The sequence below is a fragment of the Ambystoma mexicanum genome, chromosome 2p (genome assembly GCF_040938575.1).
Source record: "Ambystoma mexicanum isolate Mex_15411 chromosome 2p, UKY_AmexF1_1, whole genome shotgun sequence".
In the NCBI taxonomy this organism is placed as follows: Eukaryota; Metazoa; Chordata; class Amphibia; order Caudata; family Ambystomatidae; genus Ambystoma; species Ambystoma mexicanum.
In genome coordinates this window covers 755,778,058-755,800,692 of record NC_090923.1, presented here as the reverse complement: position 1 = coordinate 755,800,692, position 22,635 = coordinate 755,778,058, and the positions used below count along the sequence as shown (strand labels likewise).

General features: G+C 43.8%; 1 protein-coding gene across 1 annotated transcript in view; it reads right to left on the bottom strand.

The window, feature by feature from the left end:
- Positions 1-2,531: 2,531 nt before the first annotated feature.
- Positions 2,532-22,635, bottom strand: part of B9D2 (B9 domain containing 2) — a 206,338-nt gene continuing 186,234 nt past the window's right edge. The window contains exon 4 of the mRNA XM_069644398.1: positions 2,532-4,138. Within this exon, the coding sequence (XP_069500499.1) occupies positions 3,825-4,138 (314 nt within the window). The 3' untranslated portion in view covers positions 2,532-3,824. The remainder of the gene's footprint in view (positions 4,139-22,635) is intronic.

Here is a 22,635-nt window from a genome sequence, read left to right as displayed (position 1 = left end):
TCACACTGCGTGACTTTCACTGCACCATCTCCAAACACACATAAAAACTTTACCATGTTCTAACAGTGACCTCACCTGCGCAACCAAACGTACACGCATGCCAGCTCACTTTTGCTGCTCTATTGCGTCTGAAATGTGCACACCCATTCCGGGAAATCACCACCTGAAAACTAATGCAGAGTCACAAATGCATTACTGCCGTGAGTGTGCTCAAGCGCTAGGCTCTTAAGTGCATTACATACAGCCTTCGGCCATGTACCCAATAGTCTAGGCCTTGAACACACCCACTACAATGTAATGCCACATGCACGTCACCATGTATGACAATCCACATACACACCACTGCCACCAGCCCGCCTACCCACCCTGTGCACCGGCATGGAGCTATGCAGCAAAAAAGTGGAACCATTACCATAATGTAGAAAGAAACCACTGTCTCCTGCACCCCTTCACATACTATGGCCATACCCACTTCCATTCACAAAGTATTCTGTCACTGCCAACCTACCCACATACTGTTCGCAACATTGGCCCTACTCCAAGCTATCTGCACACACAACACTATGGAAGCACCAGCCTCTACCGAATGCAGAGTAAGACATGCATTGCTGCGGTGGGTGTGCTGAAGGCCTAGGCTCTTTACTGCATGCCCTATGGCCTACAGCCTTGGGCCATGCACCCAATAGTCTAACCTTTCAACAGACCAACAGCAACTTCGTGCACCCATGCATGCCACCATGTGCCCAACTACTGCAATCCATCCGCACAGGAAAGCCACCATCACTCCCACCCAACCCATGTCATGTGCAAAGCACTCCCTGTCTGAAAATCACCTGCCACCACTCCCCACGGAAAGAGGTTGGCACAAACAGGTCGCGGCACAAGCTATCGGGCTGTTACGACAGCTGCCTCCAATCACCACACAAATGTGTCGCCTGTCTAGGTACCCGTGATATGGCGCAATACGCACGAATACTGCAGCCACTCCGCCGTCTTCTGCCACCTATTCACATATCTCTCATGAACCACTTCTCACTCCCCCACCCTGCCCCTCCCTTCTTGCCGCCAACATATGGGATACAGTATATTTTCCAGACCCTTCCGCCGGTGCACTCTATTGCGATACACCATGGTGGCGTTTCCCAAAACCTTTGACGCACAGCACGCTTCCCTCCAGACAACCACCAGCCGCGTCCACTGTTCACTGACAGCACGGCGTACTGCAGGCCAATCCGACTTCGGTCCATGGAGCAAACAGGGAAATGGGTCCGCGCAGCGGACATAGATATCACTAATTTTTTCAGTTGTTTGCAACATAAGTACTGATCGGATTCCCACCAAACACACAAAATGACCCTTGCTGACCCAAGCCCCCACACCTGCCGCAAATTTGGTGCAAATCCGTCCAGCCGTTCGTGATGTAGCCATGTGCAAAGTTTTTGCCCATTCAGTCAGTCAATGGAAAAAAAAAAACAATTGGGACCCCCCCCCTATAACTTTGCCCCCCTGAACGAAAACTCACCCAACTTGGGGACAAAATTCAGAGCCGGCCATGTACTTTTTTTGCAAAGTTTGGTGAGGATTCCTCCAGAGCGAGCAAAGTTATAAGCTATCAAAAAAGCAACTTAAACATAACTACACGGCTGCTACCGCGGGCCGTTAAAATCCAGGTTAATTTTGTGGTTGGGGTCCGGTGCACTCAAGTACACATTTTATGGTAATAGGCAGAGCGTAAACATTATTGGGCTAGATGTTCATGCCGTTATTGTGTGAATACATTGTATTTTATATACAAAGTACTGCTCCACGTAAATATGATCCAAGTGTACCCCCTTTAAGTGCAATATTAAAGAATAAAAAGAGTGAGCATTATGATCATCATTTCATATGGAGACACATATTTAGAAGATGTGCCTTGAGCATTGATCCGTGCAGGCAATATGGAAGTTGTTTATCATATATATTTGGTACTTCAATTATACAATAATTGTTTTATTCTTATAAACAACTTGGTATTCTTATCCCACATTAAGGGCTGAAATTCCTATTTAGGTCTATACCACTAGCAAAGGCCTTGTATGCAATTTATTCTGTGCCTAATTTAAAACGATTTGTGAAACCCTTTAAATGTTAATTGATACATTTCCTCCAATCAAGCATTTCACGATTAATATGCTCTTTATCATTGGGAGATTTCCAGGTCAGTCAACCTATGAACTTATTTTGGGCGAGACCCGCTTTCGAGTTGACATTTGGTCTCAAGATACTGGAATGACCCACAAATGAAGGGAGCGGCAGTCAAAATTGCTGTCAGATAGAAGGGAATAAACAAAGGAAAAATGCAAGTATGGTGTGGCAATGGCAAAGCATCAGCTACTTGACGGCAAGGGATGCTCTCTTACTCAGATACAATCACTTACGAAATAATGTTGGTTTCTTGTTCACTCTGGGCTTTTAACATTTTCCCTACATAGGAGTAGCCTCCATAGTAATTGGTTAAAAAAAAAAAAAAAGAAAACTGCATGAAGGTATTTGGTTTAAGGAAACACAGGTTGTGTTTATTACAAATACATTTATTTCATGGTATGAATAATACAAAAAACACAAACAATTTGTATAAAAACCTATGTATAGTAGGAAGCATTTCAAATTACACAGTATGAGCAAACATTTAAATCACGGGAGAACTAGTAGAGAAGCTCAACATTACTCTCACACTCTAGGAATGACAACAGGTAAAAACAGGGTCAACTCTTGTGGGGAGAATAGTTAGATTTATTAAGTTACCCGAATGCACACAAGTCTGTGGCTACCGATTGTGGGGTACTGCAGTCGTTTCCGAATTCAACTCCCACCAACCCTAACCTGCACAGCAAGAGGTGAAGAATAATGGAGCTGTAGTCCAAAATACATGGAGGGCCGCATAATGGCGGGTGGCATAATGAGCAACTGTGTGCAAGTAGCATTTTCAAGGTTAATGAGAAGGTGACCATATGCAGTACTCTAGTGACCGATTCTTAAGTAGGCAGAAGGGAGACACAGGCAATGGGATGCTTTAATTCGAGGCCAGAGCGGATTAAAACAACCATATTTCTTCAGAAATAGGTTTATTGTGAAGGGGAGAAAGGGCACGTTTAGAATACGAACTAAGTTATTACGAAGCTCGCTGCTCAAAGAATGTTAACCTCTGGGCCAATTGATGAAGGGGAAGGAGGTACATCCAGTTACCTTTACTTCACCACATTCAGGAATTATATTGTGGCAAATTATCTTTAAAGGGGTCACAGAGATCTTTTGTAGTTGGTGGTTTCTTAATATTGTGTGACGTCAACAAATGGATCTGAAGCACAAGCACAGTTCACTAAGATGTAAACCCTCTTTAAAAAAAGAGCTATTGGGCAAGTCCAAACAGCCGTGTGGGGCAGAGGTTGGGAAAAAATAACCATGGGCTTGGCAAGCGAGTGAGGATCAGCTTTCAACATACAGAGTTAAGCTTAGGTCACCGTGCACAGGATACTGAGCTGGAGTTCATTTGAGATTGCTCCCACAACAATTACATGAACAAAACCGGGTGCAATTAGGAGGAGTCACACAATCCAGATTTGACAGCAATGATGGGCCCCTATTCTGGCCAGCCTTTGAGCGAGGAAGCTGCACGGCATTGGCTGGGTTTAGTGTTTTTAGAGTGATGGCGTAAATTGGACCGCTTGCACTTCCTTTGCTGGCTTTTTTACCTGGAGATTTCACATTGAGAGTGTTCATTTGGCATTGTGATTAGAGTCCAAATGGCATATGATTGGACAAAACAGTCAGGTTTCCACTCTTTAGCATTCTACTCCATACCGGTCGAAATTGCGTAAAATGACACCCAGCTGAAGGTGTACCTTCCCCATGGCCATTGTCTGCAGTCGGAAGCGGTCAGCCCCACTGTAAATCAAGTCACTGGTTTTGAGCTGTGGTCCACCTCCAACAAAGAGCTGGGAGACCTGCTCCTGCCAGGATCCAAGCGGACGCCAGGTAACACACTCCAGGTCATGGCACCCTGGGCTGGAAGGTACATGGCAAAAGCCATAGCCATACAGTTCATTCCGACCAAAGGAGTCCTGGTGCCACACTTGAAGATGGAATTTTGGCCAACCTGGGGATAAAAGAAAAAAAAATCATTAAAAAAAAATATATATACACTGGCACAAGGGAATTTCCCCACAAACTCACAATGTCCCTCTCAGTCCAAACTTTAGCAAGTGATTTAATAAAATATGAGAGAGTAAGAGTATGCATACAAATCAAGTAGATATTCACAACTCCTTTTTTTGAAAAAGGCCAGGAACCTGGAGCTTCTTGGTAAAGGGAGAATATGAATGTATGTATATCATTACATTCCTGACTTCAAACCAGTTTTATTTATATATAACGAATACAAACCCCGAGAGACCTATGGTCCCTTTGCACACAGGGTTGCAAGGGATGAAAGGGTTAAAGTTATTGCACGTTAGCAGCTCAGAACAGGTGGGTCTTCTTGGCCTTATTTCAGCCTATCAGACTCATGATGAAAACAAACTGGGAGTGTGTGATAGGAGTTTGGCAGTGCACGTACAGATACACCTCTGTAATCAATAGATGGCAATAGATCTTGGTAAACTGATTGATTTTATATGCCTGATCGTAGCAAGATGAATTCTGAAAATTCTCAGCTTCTCAATTTGGTTGATGCTGCATTCAACACAGTGAAAGAAAAATTCCTACTTTACAGCTTCAAAGAGGTAGTAGAAATTTAAAAAAGAAAGACCTAAATATGAATCCTGACAAACTGATTATAGCATGCACACCTACATTAACAGCTTCACAATAGAAAGAAAAAAAAAAGACGACCCAATGACATCTCACCACTCCTCCATTCCATTTCATTTCATTTAATTTATGCATGAATCCCAAACACTATCCCCGAGGTGACCGCGACCTGGCCCTTCACTCAAGTGCTAGAATATGTAGGAATATGGCTTGCAAGAAATGTATGTTCTCCTGGACAAATGATAGTCAGGTTTCCACCAAAGACACTGCAGAATGCCTGTGTTTTGATCATGATGTGGGACAACCTGCTCAACAAAGTAGACAACAGAAAACTATCCCCGATAATACTCCTCGTCACGTTTCACACCGTTGACCAGAACACTATGCTCCAAAGTAGGTCAGAGATCAGGGTTCTTCTGTGAACGAAGATTATGAGCCACGGAGAATACATCTTACCATTTATTTAATTTATTATATTTTAGAAACACCCAGACGCGAAAGTATCACGGCATTGGTATAGCACATAGGTAAGAAACTGAGGAATATATGGATGATAAAACAGCGAGAATAATATTATTTACAAGCCCACTCAGCCCAATAACCTGCCAGATGAAACTCCTGCCTACCCAAACTTCTCTTCAACATATCAGTAAGGCCACTTATGAACCTTTCAACGGACAACAAACACGATTTTCACTCCTTGGCACGCTGATGATAAAATCGACTTGCATCATCCAGGCAAGGTCATATTCACTGTCATTTGGTCGTAAATCAGTGAAGTATGGATAGGTTGAATATGCTCCAATATGGTAGAGCCAAGACCTAAATACTGGTACACCTAAACCAATTGGATGTCAGGATTTTCAGGCTACCTTGGACTTTGGCTTTTAATGTCCAGTCTTGGGATTGGGCTGCACTCGCCCCGTTTCATGGTTTGTTCTTGTATCCCCGCCCTGTGGTTTGGTTTCTCTTTTGCCACCTGGGGTATCGTCGTTCCCACTCCAGCCTGGGGTATGATAATTGTTTAACCGCTTTGGGTTAGGATCTCTAGTAGGCAGTCTTGGGCTGTGGCCTCTCTCAACCCGCCCTGGGGTATGTATCCATGCACCCAGTCTTGCAGTATGGCTGCCACCATTCGTCGACCAACCCCCCCGCCCCCCACCTCTCCGGGAGCCACAACGTTCCCTGTTCTCTATTGCAGTTCTCCTCCAGTGGACAGGGAGCATCTGGATGGGTCAGTACTTCTTCCGTGTCTCCCTTCCTCCCTTAGTCTCAGCTGTGGTTCGTGTCTGGGCCTCTCTCCCAGGCCCCTTGTAACTCTGCGGTTCTTGTTCTTCGGCACACCATTAGTCTCTGGATTCGAGACCCACCAAGTGGGTGACCCCAGCGTCTTCTAGCAGCGTCTCAGCATTCATTGGGCCTTTCCACGCAGTTGAACTCCATGCCCAGGAGGTGGTCTTCCCACCTTTGTTGCTCTGCACGGGATTTGCTCGCCCTCTCTGTGTGGATCATATCTACTCAGTTATTATCTTTTTTGGATAAGGAAGGATAACAAATATCCCTATCTGGGGATTGCCTGTCCTCTAATGAAGGAGGGTCTCTCCAGTGAGAACCTGCTTGCCTGGTTCCCTAGGGGAGTTCTGCTTAGCAGGTCCACCCCTCTAGTGCCAAAGGGGCTGGCTCTCCCTTAGGGAAAGTGGACACATTTCCCTGGATTCATAATATATTATTAACATCTGTGTTGTCTCCAACTGCCACACACACCCACACAGCGGCTGATGCCCATAGGAGCCCCATGCAGCCTAACTTCGCTGATCCGGTTCAGCATGCACACCCTTTAAGGAACCAGAAATGAGTTCTTCACAGTGCCCATCACTGACATAGCGATTCTCTGGAATAACCGGCATATCACTGGGCGCAACCGCTCCTCCCTCGCTCAGTCCATGCATCACAAGCACAACACCTTGGTGAGCATGCCGTCGCTACTAAGTTCTTTTCTTTTTGTAAATCTTTTTATTAGAATTCTTCAAGAGAACAAGTAAGAACAATACAGACTTAATACATTAGTAACGTTAGAACAATATCAATACATTCATATGTGTTTTGTCTTGCTCCCTACCTCCATCCATCCATCCATCCATCCATCCATCCCCCCAGTGCCCACCCCAAACGTATACCCCTCTTTATTATTCAATTTGTAACACTTTATAATTTTCCTCCTTCCTCCTCCCACTCTTGTCCTTTTAAAACCTATCTTGTGGAAATCCACTATAGAACGGAAGAGGAAGCCAAAAAAACAATCAATGGTAAGAGTGAATTGGGAGGACGGAAAATAGGGAGATGGAAGAAAAGAAAGGGAAAGAAAAACAAACAAAAAAAATCTAAAAATCTATAAAATTGTTTTATGAATACAAATCATTAACAACATCTTATATGGCACCATATGTTTCGATTTTACTCAATCTCTGATACGTTGCTTTCTCCCTGCTAGAAAGGATAGAAAGATCAAATAGCCAGTCATCAATAGATGGTCTTGCATCACTCTTCTAGCATTTTAAAAAGTGCCTCTTAGCAACCATCAATGCTCTATATGTCCAGAGGAGAAAATCAGCAGACACCCGGAGATCCAAAGGAAACAAACCAAGCACACATGTTAATGGAGTACGAAGGAGAGAAGAAAATCCAGTACTGGGTCTATCCTCTGAATGACAGCTTCCCAGAAACCTGCAACTTTTGGACATGACCAAAACATGTGTAAACCTGTTCCAACATCTGATTTACAATTCCAACAAGTTTAATCTTGAATAAGTTTGCAACGTTTCATCTTTGAAGGGGACCAATAAATAAAAAAATCAAAACTTAAGGCCGAACTCCATATTCCCCTTCCACATTCAGATGCCACAGTAATTTCCTTTTGTGTAATAAGCTTCTATAAAGTGGAAGCCGAAAGAGGTTTAATTTTAGACAAGTGCAATATGGGGGGAAAGGGGAAACAGGGAAATGGGACAACACTGTGTATAGTAGCATTCAATGGTGCAAATAATAATTTGAAGAGTCCACAAAGTACACGATAAGGCATACTTCTGTCAATTTCAGCTTATATTTAAATCCAAGGAACTCAAAAACTAAGCATGGACGTCCCATTGAAAATGTGCCCAATTTTCCAGATACCCAAAGACTGCCAAGAAGGCCACGATAAGGAGCGATTATTAAGTTGAATTGCTGAGTTCCCCAAGATAGGCGACTCCAAGCTCAGAAGGTATTTTATCCCTGAGGTCTTGCCGCTTTTCTTCCAATCTTTCCGGACATGCCGATCAAAAGGAGGAGTTTATCAATATCCATACTTCTTAGGAGACAATCTAGGGGAACTGGACTAACAGAAGATTTCTCTATTCCAACTCAATTCGGATAGGTCTCTGCATCTCCCCTCATCCAGAAGTGCAATGTGCGAAGGGAAAAGGCTCTTTGATATAAAGGGATATTTGGAAAACCAAATCCTCCCAAGCGTACAGGTTTCATTAGTATCTCTCTAGGGATCTTAGATCCGCCACCCTCTCCCCATAGAAAGTCCCGGAAAACTTTGTAATGTCAATTAAGCTTCTTTTCTATAGTCGGCATCAATGCTTGTCCATTACAAACCTCTTGTACTCCTCCTGATAATCAGTAATATGCTACTATACAACACCCTCTACATCAGTCAATCCTCTCTTGCTGGCCTACTCTTTCAGCTCACTTTTCGTCACACAGCATCTGTTTACTGATTCTCAAGAATCCGTAACACAACAAATGTTAACACTAATTGTTAATGAGGGAGGACTCTTACTTCAGAATTGGCTATATACAATAGCACAACTAAACCATCTCCTTCCCTGTGCCACCTGCTAGCTTATATTTGCGTCTTTAATCAATTAACAATTTTGTTCTCACACAGTCCATTACTTATGTAGGTCCCCCAGATACTCCACCACTTGGCCAGTTTACAATGTCTACCGAATCCTGCTAGTGTCAAACTAGAAGACCGGTTCAGGATGAACAAAGGAAACCTCAGGAGCCACAGAAGATAATACACTCCTACCCTCAAGGATAGACCTGTTGTTCGGGTTTCAATAACACAACCGCCTTTACACTATCTAAGAAGACAAGAGGAACCAACAGAGAGGCACTGGAGCTGCAGGGGAAGACAAGTATCCACATGGGATTTCATACAAAACTAAGGAGGTTGAATTCATGACCAATACACTGTGCATAGGCTGCTTACCTGTTGCTGTGCAGTGCTTTGCTGGTATCTTAAGTGTATATGCGATCCTTATAAAAAGAAGGACTTCATTGGTATGACAAAATCATGCAAAAAGGAAAACACTAGTCAAGAAAAGAAAATTACCTATGCAAAAGGAATGAAACTGTTCTCAATCTGAAGCGGATTACTGCAATGGACAAAGTTCCAGAAGGAGAGTACTGAAGTAGACCGTTGAAAGAATGGGTTGCGTCAAGTCATATTTTTGTGGGCTTCCGACTGCATCCCGATACAGCGTGACACGCACTGAGCAATCATAAGAAAGGACCCCGATACGAGAACTGTCACGCCGCACCCGGAATCAGCCTTGCATCAACTCCAGGCATGCACGGAGCACAGGCAACAGCCTTCTCCCTACCAAGCCCTCATCTCCAGGGCAACAGGCAAGTATGCGTGGCGAACAGAAACCCTCTTTGCCGCGGTTGATTCCCGACAGTTAGCCACCCTGGGTGGTGAGGCTTCCTTTTCGTAGCAGTGTGTCCTTGGGCGGCTGCCCTCCCACTGCAGGTAACGTCAGTTTTTTTTCCCTCCAGCACACTTCAGTCAGTTTCGTTGGCCACTAAAAGGACTTGCTCGTCACTATTGCTATTATGTGAGATAGCTGACAATCCAGGTACGTTTTCCAAGGTAAGTTGCTTTAGCAACAATAGGATACATAAGTATATACAGAAACAAGGACCTACCAGTACCCACCAACTAGGTTACAGCATTTAACTGCCTGGGGTGGACGACCTGGGCTAGTACACTCAAACATCCGTCCACTAACAAGACAACACTACCATATAGACAAGCCACTTACAACTGTTACAAGGCACTCAGGGTTTAAAACTAGTGGGAGCCATTTAGCTGCTGCATCTACCCTAGGAGAGCATGGTAGCTGAAATAAACAGCTACCAGGAGCTACGTCTCGCTCGGTAGGCCCACTTGTGATACATCTAGTATGCATTTAAACATAATATATCGTACATACTGGACAAAAATGTAACGGTTTACCACTCCTACCGGAATTAGATTTGTGGTGTGGCTCGTGGATGCCCAGTGGTAGCTCCTACCGACTGGGCAATGCTGGACTCCCAGGAGCCGATTTTAGCTCCTGCTCAATTTATCTTAATTTGGAACTGGGCACTTTACATAATAAAAGGGAAAAATGTTTCCCGCTGTAAACTTTGTTCTCGTTCATTCACCAATTTGGCAAGCAACTGTTCTGGAGTGATCCAAGCATGCATACCAAATTGTGACATGTCATCAACATGTTCATGCCCAAAATGACTCCGTTAAAGTTTTGCATTGTATTTTCAATAGGGCAGATACAAAAAAATAATAATCATTAATTTGACTCCATATTAAGAAATTGTCCATTTTGATTTCCGGATGTCTGGCACATAGGTCGCCCCTATCCTGAAGTTGTGTACGCTGAATAGATTTAAAAAAATCTGATCAGCCAAACATGATACATTGACATTTTCAGCAAACCTATTAATAAAAGTGCAGTAAGTGCGGAGTAACGAAACAAAAGAAATGCCATCAAATGCTTAATATTATCTACCATATCCAACCAATGGGTTAACATACGCACATACAAATCATACAGACAAGGTAACACAGGATGCCACATGTAGTGAGAGGCAACACACAATAGGATGCCATCAGATGAGCCAGATGTAGCGCCTAAAGACACAACACAGAAAAGAACAAGACAGAGCACAGAACACCAACAAGACGTATCATGCCATAGTGTATGAGGAAGTTGAATATACAAGCAGAATGCAGCTCAGGTTACCCTTCTCTCTCTTATAGGAAACTTAATAGCCACACAGTGTCAATGTCAGGAGAGAAAAAAGATAAACACTTATTTTGCTACGCAGGTAATTGCCCAATACAGCTTGTCAGCTTGTGTTACTGTTCAGTCAATAAGTAAGCAAATGATGGAGGCAAATGACTCCTGAGAAGCGGAAGGCTGTAGGTGTAGGAACTGTGGTTCTGGGGGAGACTAGCGAGGCCACTGGCAATGTGATGGCCAAGTGAACACCAATTGCCCATTGTGCAAGCGCACCAAATGTGTAGCAACGCTATTAGACAGGGTTGCTTGTCCAATACAAGCTTGTGTGCATGAATACGTTTGCATAGGAACCAGGGGTGAAGTAGATACATAACATCAGGGGGGGGGGGGGGCAGGGGACACCTTGGGGACTTTGCCACAGACACAAGCCAACCCATATTCAAAGTAACATAAGGCAAGGCCAGCCGAGTGCCGAAGCCTTAAAGCTCGGATAAGCACATATGTTTATTATATTAAAAAAAGAAACCCCCAGCAATAAGGGCAGTTTTAAAAACAGTCATGCTTCAAACAAGTTGTAGATTTCTCAACTAAGCCACAATATTTAAAGCAGATGTAAACAAGTTTTCATCAAAACGGTGTTAGACAAAGTATGTTTGCACTGCTAGAGCAAACTTTCAAAGGTTTGAGATCTTACAGCACGGAATTTGAGGAACCAAAGTTTTCTTAATATCTTTCATGATATTAAATCCCCTCGATTTAGATGGAGTGAAGGGGCTTTTAAACTGTTTGGTGGAGGTTTCTACAAATAAGGAAATTCAATCAGGGATGCATCTGTTCTGTTGTATACCTCTGTAAAGCGCTGTGTATGTGTCTGTATTGTTGTAAAGCGCTCTGTTACTTCTCGAAGCCAAGTCTGCGCTCAATAAATTCAATACTAATAATTTAAAAATGTATCATTAACCGTAGGTCTCCTCTCCAACCTATCACATGCAAAGAATAGCCAGTAGTTCTCACCTTGCTAAGCCAAAAGCACAGCAATTTAATGATAAATGGCAGCAGGTCAATATAAACACATTCGGAGCGCCCAGATGCCCACTCCTGTGGCTGGCTTTCACACGGAAAAGTTGATGCCCGGGGTGGATTGGGAGGGGGGAGGGGGGTAGTTTAAAAGGCACAGTGAAAAAACATCCACTTGCCACTAAACACTAAGGTGTTGATCCATTTCATTTGGGCCATAAACTATAGTATGTGTCAGTGCGTGCCAATGGGCGTTATATATGCGAGTGGCTTGCCATAAAGATTTTGTTTCTGTGTCTTTGCATGCAGGGCCATTTCTAGTATTTGTGGGGCCAAGTGCAGCAATTCAAGTGAGGGACCCCTCTTATGTGTATATGGCGACACCACAGGAAATTAAATCAGGGGAAATATCACTAGAAAAATAAGTTACTTACCTCTGTAAACACAGTTTTTCACAACATATTTTGAAAATTGCTATTCCTCAATCCGTAAACATGTAGAAACTTAACATGCACGTGAAACAGCAATGTAAAAATAACTAAGTGTCTAGAAGCGATTTAATTAGTAGTGTGAGTTATACAAGAAAATATGTGTGAAACAAAGCAATGTGGTAGCTAATGGAAGACCCTTCCACTGGCACACAATGTGAAGAAGCAAAAAACCTCAATGGGAGGTTGTAAAGACTGGAGGGGGGTGTCTGTACTCCTGCTCTCTATGTGGCAGAGGAGAGGCACAGAGGACCCCAGCCAAGATTCTCTATAGGGTAGCACAGGTCAAGCAATCAAGGCCTATCTTCACAGGAAGCGATAGTACAGTGTAGTCCCCAAGCCCCCACAAAGGAATGTCCACACAATGTATTCATTAAACACAGTCTTTATATAATTAAGTTCAAAGTTATGTACACAATCACAATAATTTGCTTTGTGCTTAGCAAATCTACAATGGCAAATATACAGTTCTACGTGGTACCACAATTACTATTAGATCTCTTTAAAGTGCATCAACTGTATGGTTGAATGTCGCACAAATCAGTTTGTAAAGGAAACCAACAATAGATAAAAGAGGAAAGCAGTTGGTTAGAACAATTGGCAGAATACTGGCCCCGTTTACCTAGACACAGTTCTGTGTGGAGATTTCCCCCCCCCCCCCACATGGGCAACCTCTAGAAGAAAGATATTTCACAAGCCCAGACCATATATAGTTCACAAGAGTCTTTCCAATAGTTCAGCAACCCCAAAGTACCTGGCGTTGTAGCGTTCCTCGTCGGGGAATCGACGGCCCTGCTTGAGTGCCCTCTCTTTAAGGCAGGAGTCACGGGTCGAACGTCGGGTGAAGAACAGGGTGAACTACAGTGGTGAAGTGGCAGCTTCTTTCCTAGCGGTGCTCGTCGACGGGGAAGCGTAAACGTCCTGCAAGGAAGAGGCGCGCGGGGCACCTCGATGTCGATAGTTCTGGACCGCAAAGAGTTTGAAGAACTGTGGCCCAGCGAGGGCGTCAAGTCGTCTGCGTCTCTGTGGCCTTTGGGTGGCGGGAAACCCACCGGCAGATGCACCTCAGTTCGTCGACGGCCTGGCCTTCTCCAGCAGGATAAAGCGGTCGAAGGTGGAGGCGAGAGCGTCCTTGGATCAAATGTTACTTAGGCAAAGGGAGCACGGCTGCTCCGGTCGTCGACAGTGATGGACAACCATGTCTGGGCGCTTCTTGCGATTCCGCGGTGGTCCCAGCCTCCGGTCGGCAGCCTATCATAGGTCTGTCTACCAGGGAGCTTTGGCAAAGATCAGCTAGTGCACGATGGACCCTCGTAGCTCGGGAAGAGGGCGCCTAACCAGGTCTTCTCTGGGTCAGCCCTTGGAGACACAGCAGCTTTCAGATCGACGAAGTAGAGCAGCAACAAGACTTCTCTTCCAGCAGGGCTTCAAGGTTAAGCTTCAGTTTCAACTCCAGTTTCTCTTCAGGTTCTGAACACGAATTCTAGCAGTGAGCGGCCCCCAGATATACTAGTTGATCTCCCATTCATTCTGCTGGGTCACAGTCAGGCAACCAATCGGTCAGAGGGGCATTCATGCAGGAAGACAGACAGCCAATAGTGAATTCAGGCCATTCACTTCTCTCCAGACACAACAAGTTATGTGTATTGGGACAAGTACCCAGTCATTCAACACTCCACACTGCATTCATGCCAGTTTCCGGCAGGGCTGTCTCAGTCATTGTGTCAAACACCATAAACTAGACATCCACAACAAGAAGTGCATATTTGTCAGACACTCCATTCACCCAGGTCCCACCCACAACATACACTCACTGGGAAGGCTCCAGCCAGTCTGGCCTGAACTTCACAACAACACCATATATGGACTTCCACCCAACATCCAGACAGGGGGAAGGGACAGAGTCAGGGCTTCCCACGACTTTGGGAAAACAAGGTAAGAGGCAATAGAAAGCAAGAGGCCACAGGGGCCATCTTGTTTCCTATCAGGAATCAATTGGTTCCAATGGCAGGGTCTGGGTATCCCAAAATGGAGGATACTCAGAGCACCTGTCAAATTCAGCATGGAGCTGCCACAGCCCATACCCTGCTCTGCGGGCCACACACACAGGTGTCCAAAAACATACACTAGGGGCACAGGGTTGCACCCCCACCCATGACTGCCATAAGGGTATCCCATGGGTCTGTACACCAAACCAAAAACAGGAAGAGCTGCACTGCCAGGAGTCCCACATGGACTTCTGGGCAGAAAACAATACAGAACACAAATGAAAAGACTACAGGACAAAGACAGGGAGGCCCTGTCCCTCCAATGCATTTCCAGCATCACAGAGGTATCTGAAGATATTAAAAGGCACTTAAGGAGTTTAAGTGGGTAGATGGGGAGGAGCAAACACCCACAGAAAAAGTAACAGTAGATGGAAAGGAAAGCCAAGAAAACACGGCCATGAGAAGATAGGTGGGGAGACGTTAGGAACTTGGGAGATACAATGAAAAAACAGTTGGAGATAAGGGATGGAAAATGGAAAAACAGATGGAAAAGGAGAATGCACAGACACTAGGCAAGACGCTGGAGGGGTAAAATATACAGAAAGGATGCCATATGACCATTTGGGATGGAAGAAGGTTGTGAAGTGTAGCAGGATGTGTGACAGAGAAAGAGCATGCAAGTGGTAGAGAAGGAGCTATCAGTTCAAGCTAGAGCTGGACTGAAAAAAATGACATGCTGAATGAAAGTAGGGGCTGGTTGGGGCAGAACCAGAGCCTATAGAGTCTCGGGGAATAAATCCGCTTTGCTCGAGCCTATAACATGAATGCTGGGCCGTTATCCCCAGTTCCAGCCCCTCGAATGGGGGATGAACGCCACATTAGAATGCATTAGTAATTCGATCCACCTCATATTAACATAAATAATACATGGCAGCCTGCAATATTTATATATAAACCTGCAAATAATATTCTCAGTACAGGATTGTTGTGACATCGCAACTGACCTGTAATACGAAAATGACCTCACAACTGCTCTACAATCAGTTACTACGCTACAGTTGTGACTTCACAATGCCTGCTGTTTGAGCCAGCAGAGAGAATTCCAGCTGTCCCACGCCACTTAATTAAAGCCTTGACAACCTTTTCATACTTGTAAAATAGTTTTGTGTTATACCTTACAGCCATTCATTGACAAGGAAACTGTTTGGTACAATGTTTAATGTGTGCACTGCTGGAGTTTAGCTCATGCAAGCGAGAATCTGTATGAAATCGTTTATTAAACATGAAATCCTTTTTAACACATTATTAAATTGCTCAAAGTATTTTCTTGCAACACGTTAGAAGCTGCATATTATGATACAATGATATTTTATTTCTATCGCGCTCGTACACAAGTGTTTCAGAGCGCGACAAGGCAAGGGAGGGGAAACAGAGGAGAACAAAACAGCAATCTTACTAGGCCCAGTGACATTGAGAACGCGCAAGTGCATGGGAGAGGGGGAGGGGAAAAGTGCATGGAAGGAGGAGGAGTGCAAAGTGCAAAGCAGAGGAGAAACAGATAAATAACAATAAATAAATAATAGAGGCAACAAACAGTGGTAGTTCAGCCAGCAATTTGCAAGTGCTAGGTTTAAGGCATCAGACAGGGTAGGTCTGATAAGTGCAGGAAGAAAAAGAAGGGGGGGGGGCTGTATGGGTTCCGATACAGACCCCAGTGCAAGGGGTGGCCCGCAGCCAGTGCGGGAGGGTGGCAGGGTGAGCAGGTACCTGGGCCCGAAGGACAGAGGGTGGCCAGGTGCACAGTGCCAAGAGAGAACGGATCAGCAGTGGAGAGGGGGAGCAAAGGAAGAAGAAAAGAGGAAGGTCTTGAGGCGCTTCCGGAACCGGAGATGGTTCTCCTCAAGTTTAGAGTGTCAGGGAGGCTGTTCCAGAGGGAGGCCCCAGCCGAAGACAGAGATCTGCCCCCAGCTTGTTTCTTTGAAAAACGACTGACCCTGAGGGAGTTGGAGGTAGAGGAGCAAAGAGCTTGAGAGGGGAGGTATTTGTGGAGGGATAGTTGAAGGTATTTTGGACCCAGGCCCCAGAAAGCCTTGTGGACAATGCAGAGCGTTTTGAATGTAATCCTTGTATCCACTGGAGCCAATGGAGAGATTTCAGAGCTGGAGAGATACGATCCCAGGGCTTGAGGCCAAGGACAAGTCTCGCAGTCCTGTTCTGGATTAGTTGCAGAGGGCGGAGAGAAGAGGCAGGTAGATTTAGAAAGAGGCTGTTACAATAGTCCAAGCTAGAGAGAACCAGAGCTTGGGAAACCATGAGCTTCTGGGGGAAGGAGAGGAAAGGCAGAGTGCCTCTGAGGAGGAGCAGTCGGAAATTCGACTTTTTAGAGACCTCAGAGATGTGGGCGGAGAAGGAAAGGGTGGAGTAAAGATGACCCCGAGGTTCTTAGCCTCGCAGGTGGGGGTAGGAGGAGGGCCAAGGGAGGTCGACCAGAGAGTGAGGGGAAAGGATGGTGAAGGTGTGCCAATGAGGAGAATCTCCGTCTTGCTGGCATTCAGACAACGATCATTGGCGGCACACCAATCTTGAATGGCAGTTAGGCGATCAGAGATGAGAGAGGAAGAGGAGGTGGCAGAGGGCAGCCTGAAAATGAGTTGAGTGTCGTCAGCATAGTACTGGAAATTTGAGCAGAAAGTGGCAATTCAGTGGGCGAGAGTTGCCAGGTATTGGTTGAATAGCCAGGGCGAGAGGTTAGACCCCTGGGGAACACCACAGGTAGTGGGGAACACCACAGGTAGAGAGGAAGATAGATGAAGGGAGAAAAAAATTGCTTTTTTACATCCAAACAGATTGTAAATGGATTATATGGATCAGCAAAAAGGTTTGCTTCTTATGTTATATGTAGCAAAGGTTTATGCATTAAAGTAGATGATTGTGTATGGCCATGTATTATACGTAATAAAATAACCCCTACTGTATTTAGAACTGATATTTAAAGTTGCCTCAAAATTCTGTGACCTTCTGCCTTGTTCCTCTACTTGGTTACGAAACTCTTCAGGGACTATATATATATATATATATATATATATATATATATATATATATATATATATATATATATATATATATATATATATATATATATATATATATATATATATATATATATATATATATATATGAGAATTGCTTAGCTTCTCGGTGCTGGACTGCCCCTGGGCAGGGCAAAGACTGATATAAATGGGATATTGGGACATTTCTCCTCTGTGAAAGATAGTGAGCTAAAGAATCTGGGTAAGGCTCTCGCACCCAGGACTAATGTCTGGCAGAGAGACTCCCAGGAACCCCCTTGTTTTTTCACTTTTTTCATGACATGGGTAGTTGGAGCAGACAATTGTTTTCAATCACTGTGATAAAAGAAAAAAAAAAACACACGTTAGTGTAGCTACTTGAGTATTGCATTGCGTAGCAGACATTTCTGTATTTTGTAGACCCTCATAGATAGCACTTTAGAAGTACTATAGTTCAAATCAGTGTACTGATCAATTTGCTCAGTGCCTGTGTTTGTTGATTAAATCATTGGGTGTGTGGGGAAAAAAAATCCATGCTGGATTAAAAAAAACACGTTCTACGTTTTTGTGGTACAATACATTCTTTCATTGAGTTCAGTAGGAGGAATTGAATATGTGTATGGTTCTCGATTTGGAAGAAGTGGTAGTGTTGTTGCAATTAGACAGCAGTTGGTGTATTTTATTTGTTTATTTCTTTTCCCATTTTAGCGGTATTCATCTGTTGGCTTCTTGCAGATTTTTGGGGCAGTTGGATACCTGTTGGCGTATTGTAACTGGTCATAGTTTTGAAGTTCAAGTTTTGTTTAAGTTCATACACAGATTAGTTAGCAGATTTTGGTTTTAGCAATATTAAGTAAGCGTTTAGAAGATTTGCTGGTAATCTCGGTGTTACAGTAATGTTAGTATCATTAAATTTGATCCATCCACAATTCTTTTTCATATATGTAGTGTAGTGATCTGCATTGGTTGTGGCTCCTGCCTGGTATATTGTACCCATTGTTGTGAATGTTGCCTTACCCAAGTGATACTTTACCATGTGTGAGTCAACTTAGCTTACCGTTATTTCTGGTACCATGTGCATTGTAACGTAAAGGCATTACTATTACGTATCTACTATGAGTCTGTCTGGTGGCAAGAACCCCACCCCGTTCACCTCCCTACTGACCCAAAGTGGGATAGTACAAACACATGTGTGCAAATTATAGGCCTCTAATATATAACTGCGGTCACTGGGTCAGGGGACCGCAGCCTGGAGGGAGGGGGTTGCAGCAGGGCTTGGTAGCACACGCACATTTTGTCAGGGCTGGAGACTTGCTACTTGCGAAGAAGGTTTACGTGATTTGCCGTGTGAAGAGGAGGTGGACTGAGGTGACAGGTGGTGTGGCCTGGCTGTGGCAGTCGTTGGGAGAGTGCGAAGTTCTCCAGAGGAAGAAAGTAAATGCGTAGAAGTGGCGCTCGCATTAGTGAATGGTACCACACAATTGATATCTTTTTACAAAATATTTCTAATGCCAGTATGGTGTGAAGGGCTATTGGCTCCCTTTTTGAGTGAAGGTCACCACCGTTGAATTTTTGCTTCTGAGCGGAGCAAACCCACGCATTGTACACAGTATAAGGTTCAATTGTTTTTTGACCTCGAAACAAAGAGGATTGCAAAAAGAATGCAAGAAGGGAGGCATGTAACACTGTCAAATATGATAAGGTCCACCATTCCAAAACTGGACAAAGGAACATGTAATTTAATTTTATGAACATTCGTTGAGCTGAACGGAGTGTGTGCGTTATGCCCAGAGAATGGAAGTTTTACTTTTGATGATTTTATAGACCAAAGAGTCAACTTATCATTCGCTGTTTTTGCTGGCTTATATCGTACTCGGTTGTTGTTTGTGTCATATTGCAATTACACACAATTACAACTTGTGTATGTACTTGCCGTTGTCTCAGGCACACGGGCAGTCCAGGATCGAGATGCATGTACTCCACTAGTGGGTTCCCCCAGGTTCCACAAACACCTAATTCAACGCTAATATTTAATTAAAATTCCATCTATGTGTTCCTTCGATTTGTAGCATCAGCTTCCGCATCCCATTTCGAGCTGAACATACTCCATTGCACTAATCTCTGAAGCTAATTGTAGACTACTTTCCACGTTGTTTTGTCTGTGTTCCCATTGTTTCACCTCCGTGTTCCTCATTAGTTTTAACACGGGCCAAATTAATGGGTAAAATGATAAACTGTACTAAAGATTGGCTACTGAGACACATTTATCATTTTGAAACAGCTACATCCTGCCTTTCTGCGATTGTCATCGATTCCAGATACCAACTGATGGGTTTTTCACCCGGCAGCTGCAGATAGACGTGAATGGCTGTTTATGAATGACTGTTTTTGGGACAATCGCCATGGGCCCATATGCCCTTATGCGGTAACAGCGATAAGAAGCAACCTGACAGCGTTTACGAAGGCCTAACGCTAAGCTGATGCCAAAGCCTTGCGATTCACAGTGCATCCAATGCGCTTTTTATACCCAAAGGGAACACCGCGTGACTCACGATAAAACTTTGTGGATCGAGAACGAAGAAAAAAAATTACCCATTCGCTTGAATATGGCAGTCGCCGGATGTTCTCGGAGCTTTTACTGTGAAATAAAATTACTTTAAAAATTGTACAGTTTCTCCGTTTTATATTCAAAATTGGGACACGCTGTGTTGTGAGATGATGTGTGTTGATATTCCGGGTTCTGCGTCAAGTAACGTTATCATGTAGGTGATGACTGCGAGCGTTGGATACGCTGTCCAGTAACGTCCTGGAGATAAGCAGAGAATATCACTAGGTGTGGTGATGTCAGCCTCCGGGGCGGGCATATGAATAAGTGCCGACAGGGCAGTCCACCTTGCGCGATGCGGCAATGGATAAGATTATCACAATATGGCCGCCCCCTGCTGCCTGATTTCGCATGTGCAAAAAAAGAGGAAAACTACGGTAAGGTGCATAGGAAATGTTTGTACGATCGATCAACGTATGCTTAGAAGCATATGCCCGAACACTCGGGACAATAATATTTCTGAGCACACTATTCTTTTGATGGCGCATTCGCTGCAGATGATTTTCTAAGGTCTCTGTTTCTGTATTATTTTTAATGTCTGTATGGTGTGATTAAAAGTTTGGTAAGTACACAAAGTAATGGGTAATAATTGGTGTATATAGAGAAGTGTAGCGTCTACCATTAGTATCACTGTTTTCACTCATTTCATCACGAGGAACATTTTCTTCCAGGCATTCCAAAGTACTAGACATTTTTGTGTCTTACATATACAGTTTCCACTTCTTATTTATTATTGAATGCAATGTATTTATGTGCTGCTTTTTGAACATGTTTCTTTTTTTTTGGATGATATAACAATGTAAGATACCCCCTGAATTTTTGGATAGTGTTGATGTTGTCCGAGTCCGTCCGAACAGGCGCATGGTCCGCGGATATACCATTAGCGCAGGTAGGGGGTTCAGTATGTTCTATGTTATATGTATATAAACTGAGGGCATCCTAGTAAACATTTATCAAATTTACATTATCTATATATCTATATTCAGTGAAAAAACTTTGTTACAGGGACATTATGGTTCCAAGTAAAACCGAAAAACCCCAGAAATTCGCCAGTTATGGTAAGCTAAGCAACCATAACTTGCGCCAGCACTGTGCACTGCTGAAACTAACACCCAGGACAACAAAGATGACAATCGAAGTTTTCCGTAGCCTCAGCTTTAGCCGCAAATAGCCGACATCTGAAAGCAAACTGCGTCACAAAAACAGCATGTGTTGGGGGGAGAGGGCAGGGGATGCGAGGAGGCCATCTGGAGAGTGGGGGGGAGCTGGCACAGATGAGGGGGGCACTAGGTGAGGTGCTGGGGGGGGGGAGGAAATCATTTTTGTGTGTGGCCACTTTGCCGATATTCGCGGCTATATACGAGGCTACAGATAACCATGGGTACGAGTAGCTCTGTTCCTGCTGCTATATATTGCGGGGTGTCAGTTTTTCATTTTTTTTTTTTTTTTTTTTTTTTTTTAAGTTATTTCTATAGGTATAGTGATGTTGGGCGTGACAAATCACAGGTCAGTGGCCTGCTAGGTATTTGGGACTCTTTATTTTGGCTGTATGTTCAAGCTTTTGTATATGTGAGACTGGAGATAAAGAGAAGAAATGTGTATATAAAAAGGATGAATCATATTCTATTTTTAGATGTCCCGTACAAATACTTATGGTATGAGTTGTGTGGCTGTGAAATGTTTGTTTTTCTCAGTTTACTGATATCTATTATTCTCTGCTTGCTTTATTTTCAGCTACTTTAATGAAGTACATGAGTAGTGTTGTACTGTATTGATCTTTTAAGTTGTGTTGTAGTATAAAGCCTGAAGAGAGGCCCCCTTTTTTTTATCCAATTTATGTAACTGCAGTCAGGATGAAAGTCAATAAAATGTAACTGCCAGTATAATAAAAACCTTGTTTTTGGGTATTTTATTGTATTTGTGTATTTACACTGCATTTTATTTTCTCAGTTAGGTGTTCTGAGTGAAGTTTATCGAAATTGGCCATGTAGACCTGTATCCGCAGCTTTTCAGTAGCTATCCAGTCTTGTATCTTCACTGCAGCTGACTGAGAGCGGCGGTTGTGCATAATCAACCTCCACCTATAAAGGTGCAGCCAGCAAGAGCTAGAGTTTTGAAACGCCTGCAGCATCGGAAACACTCTTTTTGAGTAGTTATTAGAAATGCTAGAGAGGTTCAAAGAGGAGGCTTTTCATTAAGTGTTTACAGATGGGGTGTTCCCATCTCCAGGAGTACCACTTGCATGAGCGAGAGGCTTTCCCAGGATCTTTTCTTTCTGATGCAATGCATCTTTCGGAGGTTTTCATCCACTTCATCCGGGGTAATCGTGTCTTTATTCGGTTGAAGACCCTCCGGTATTTCGCAAAACTTAAAAAATGAAAATAAAACAAATAAAAGTTGTACGTCATGGTATGGGATATGAAGCTCGGGAACATCAATTATGATAAATCATTTGGTGCGGGTTTCCTGCATTGATGTAGATAATGCATTTTGACAATTGCACAAGATGGTCTGGCCCATACTGGGCTGCAGTCGATTTTGGCTATATGTGGCCTTATATCTTCACTGTAACTGGGAGCGGTGAATGTGCAGAAATCAACCTCC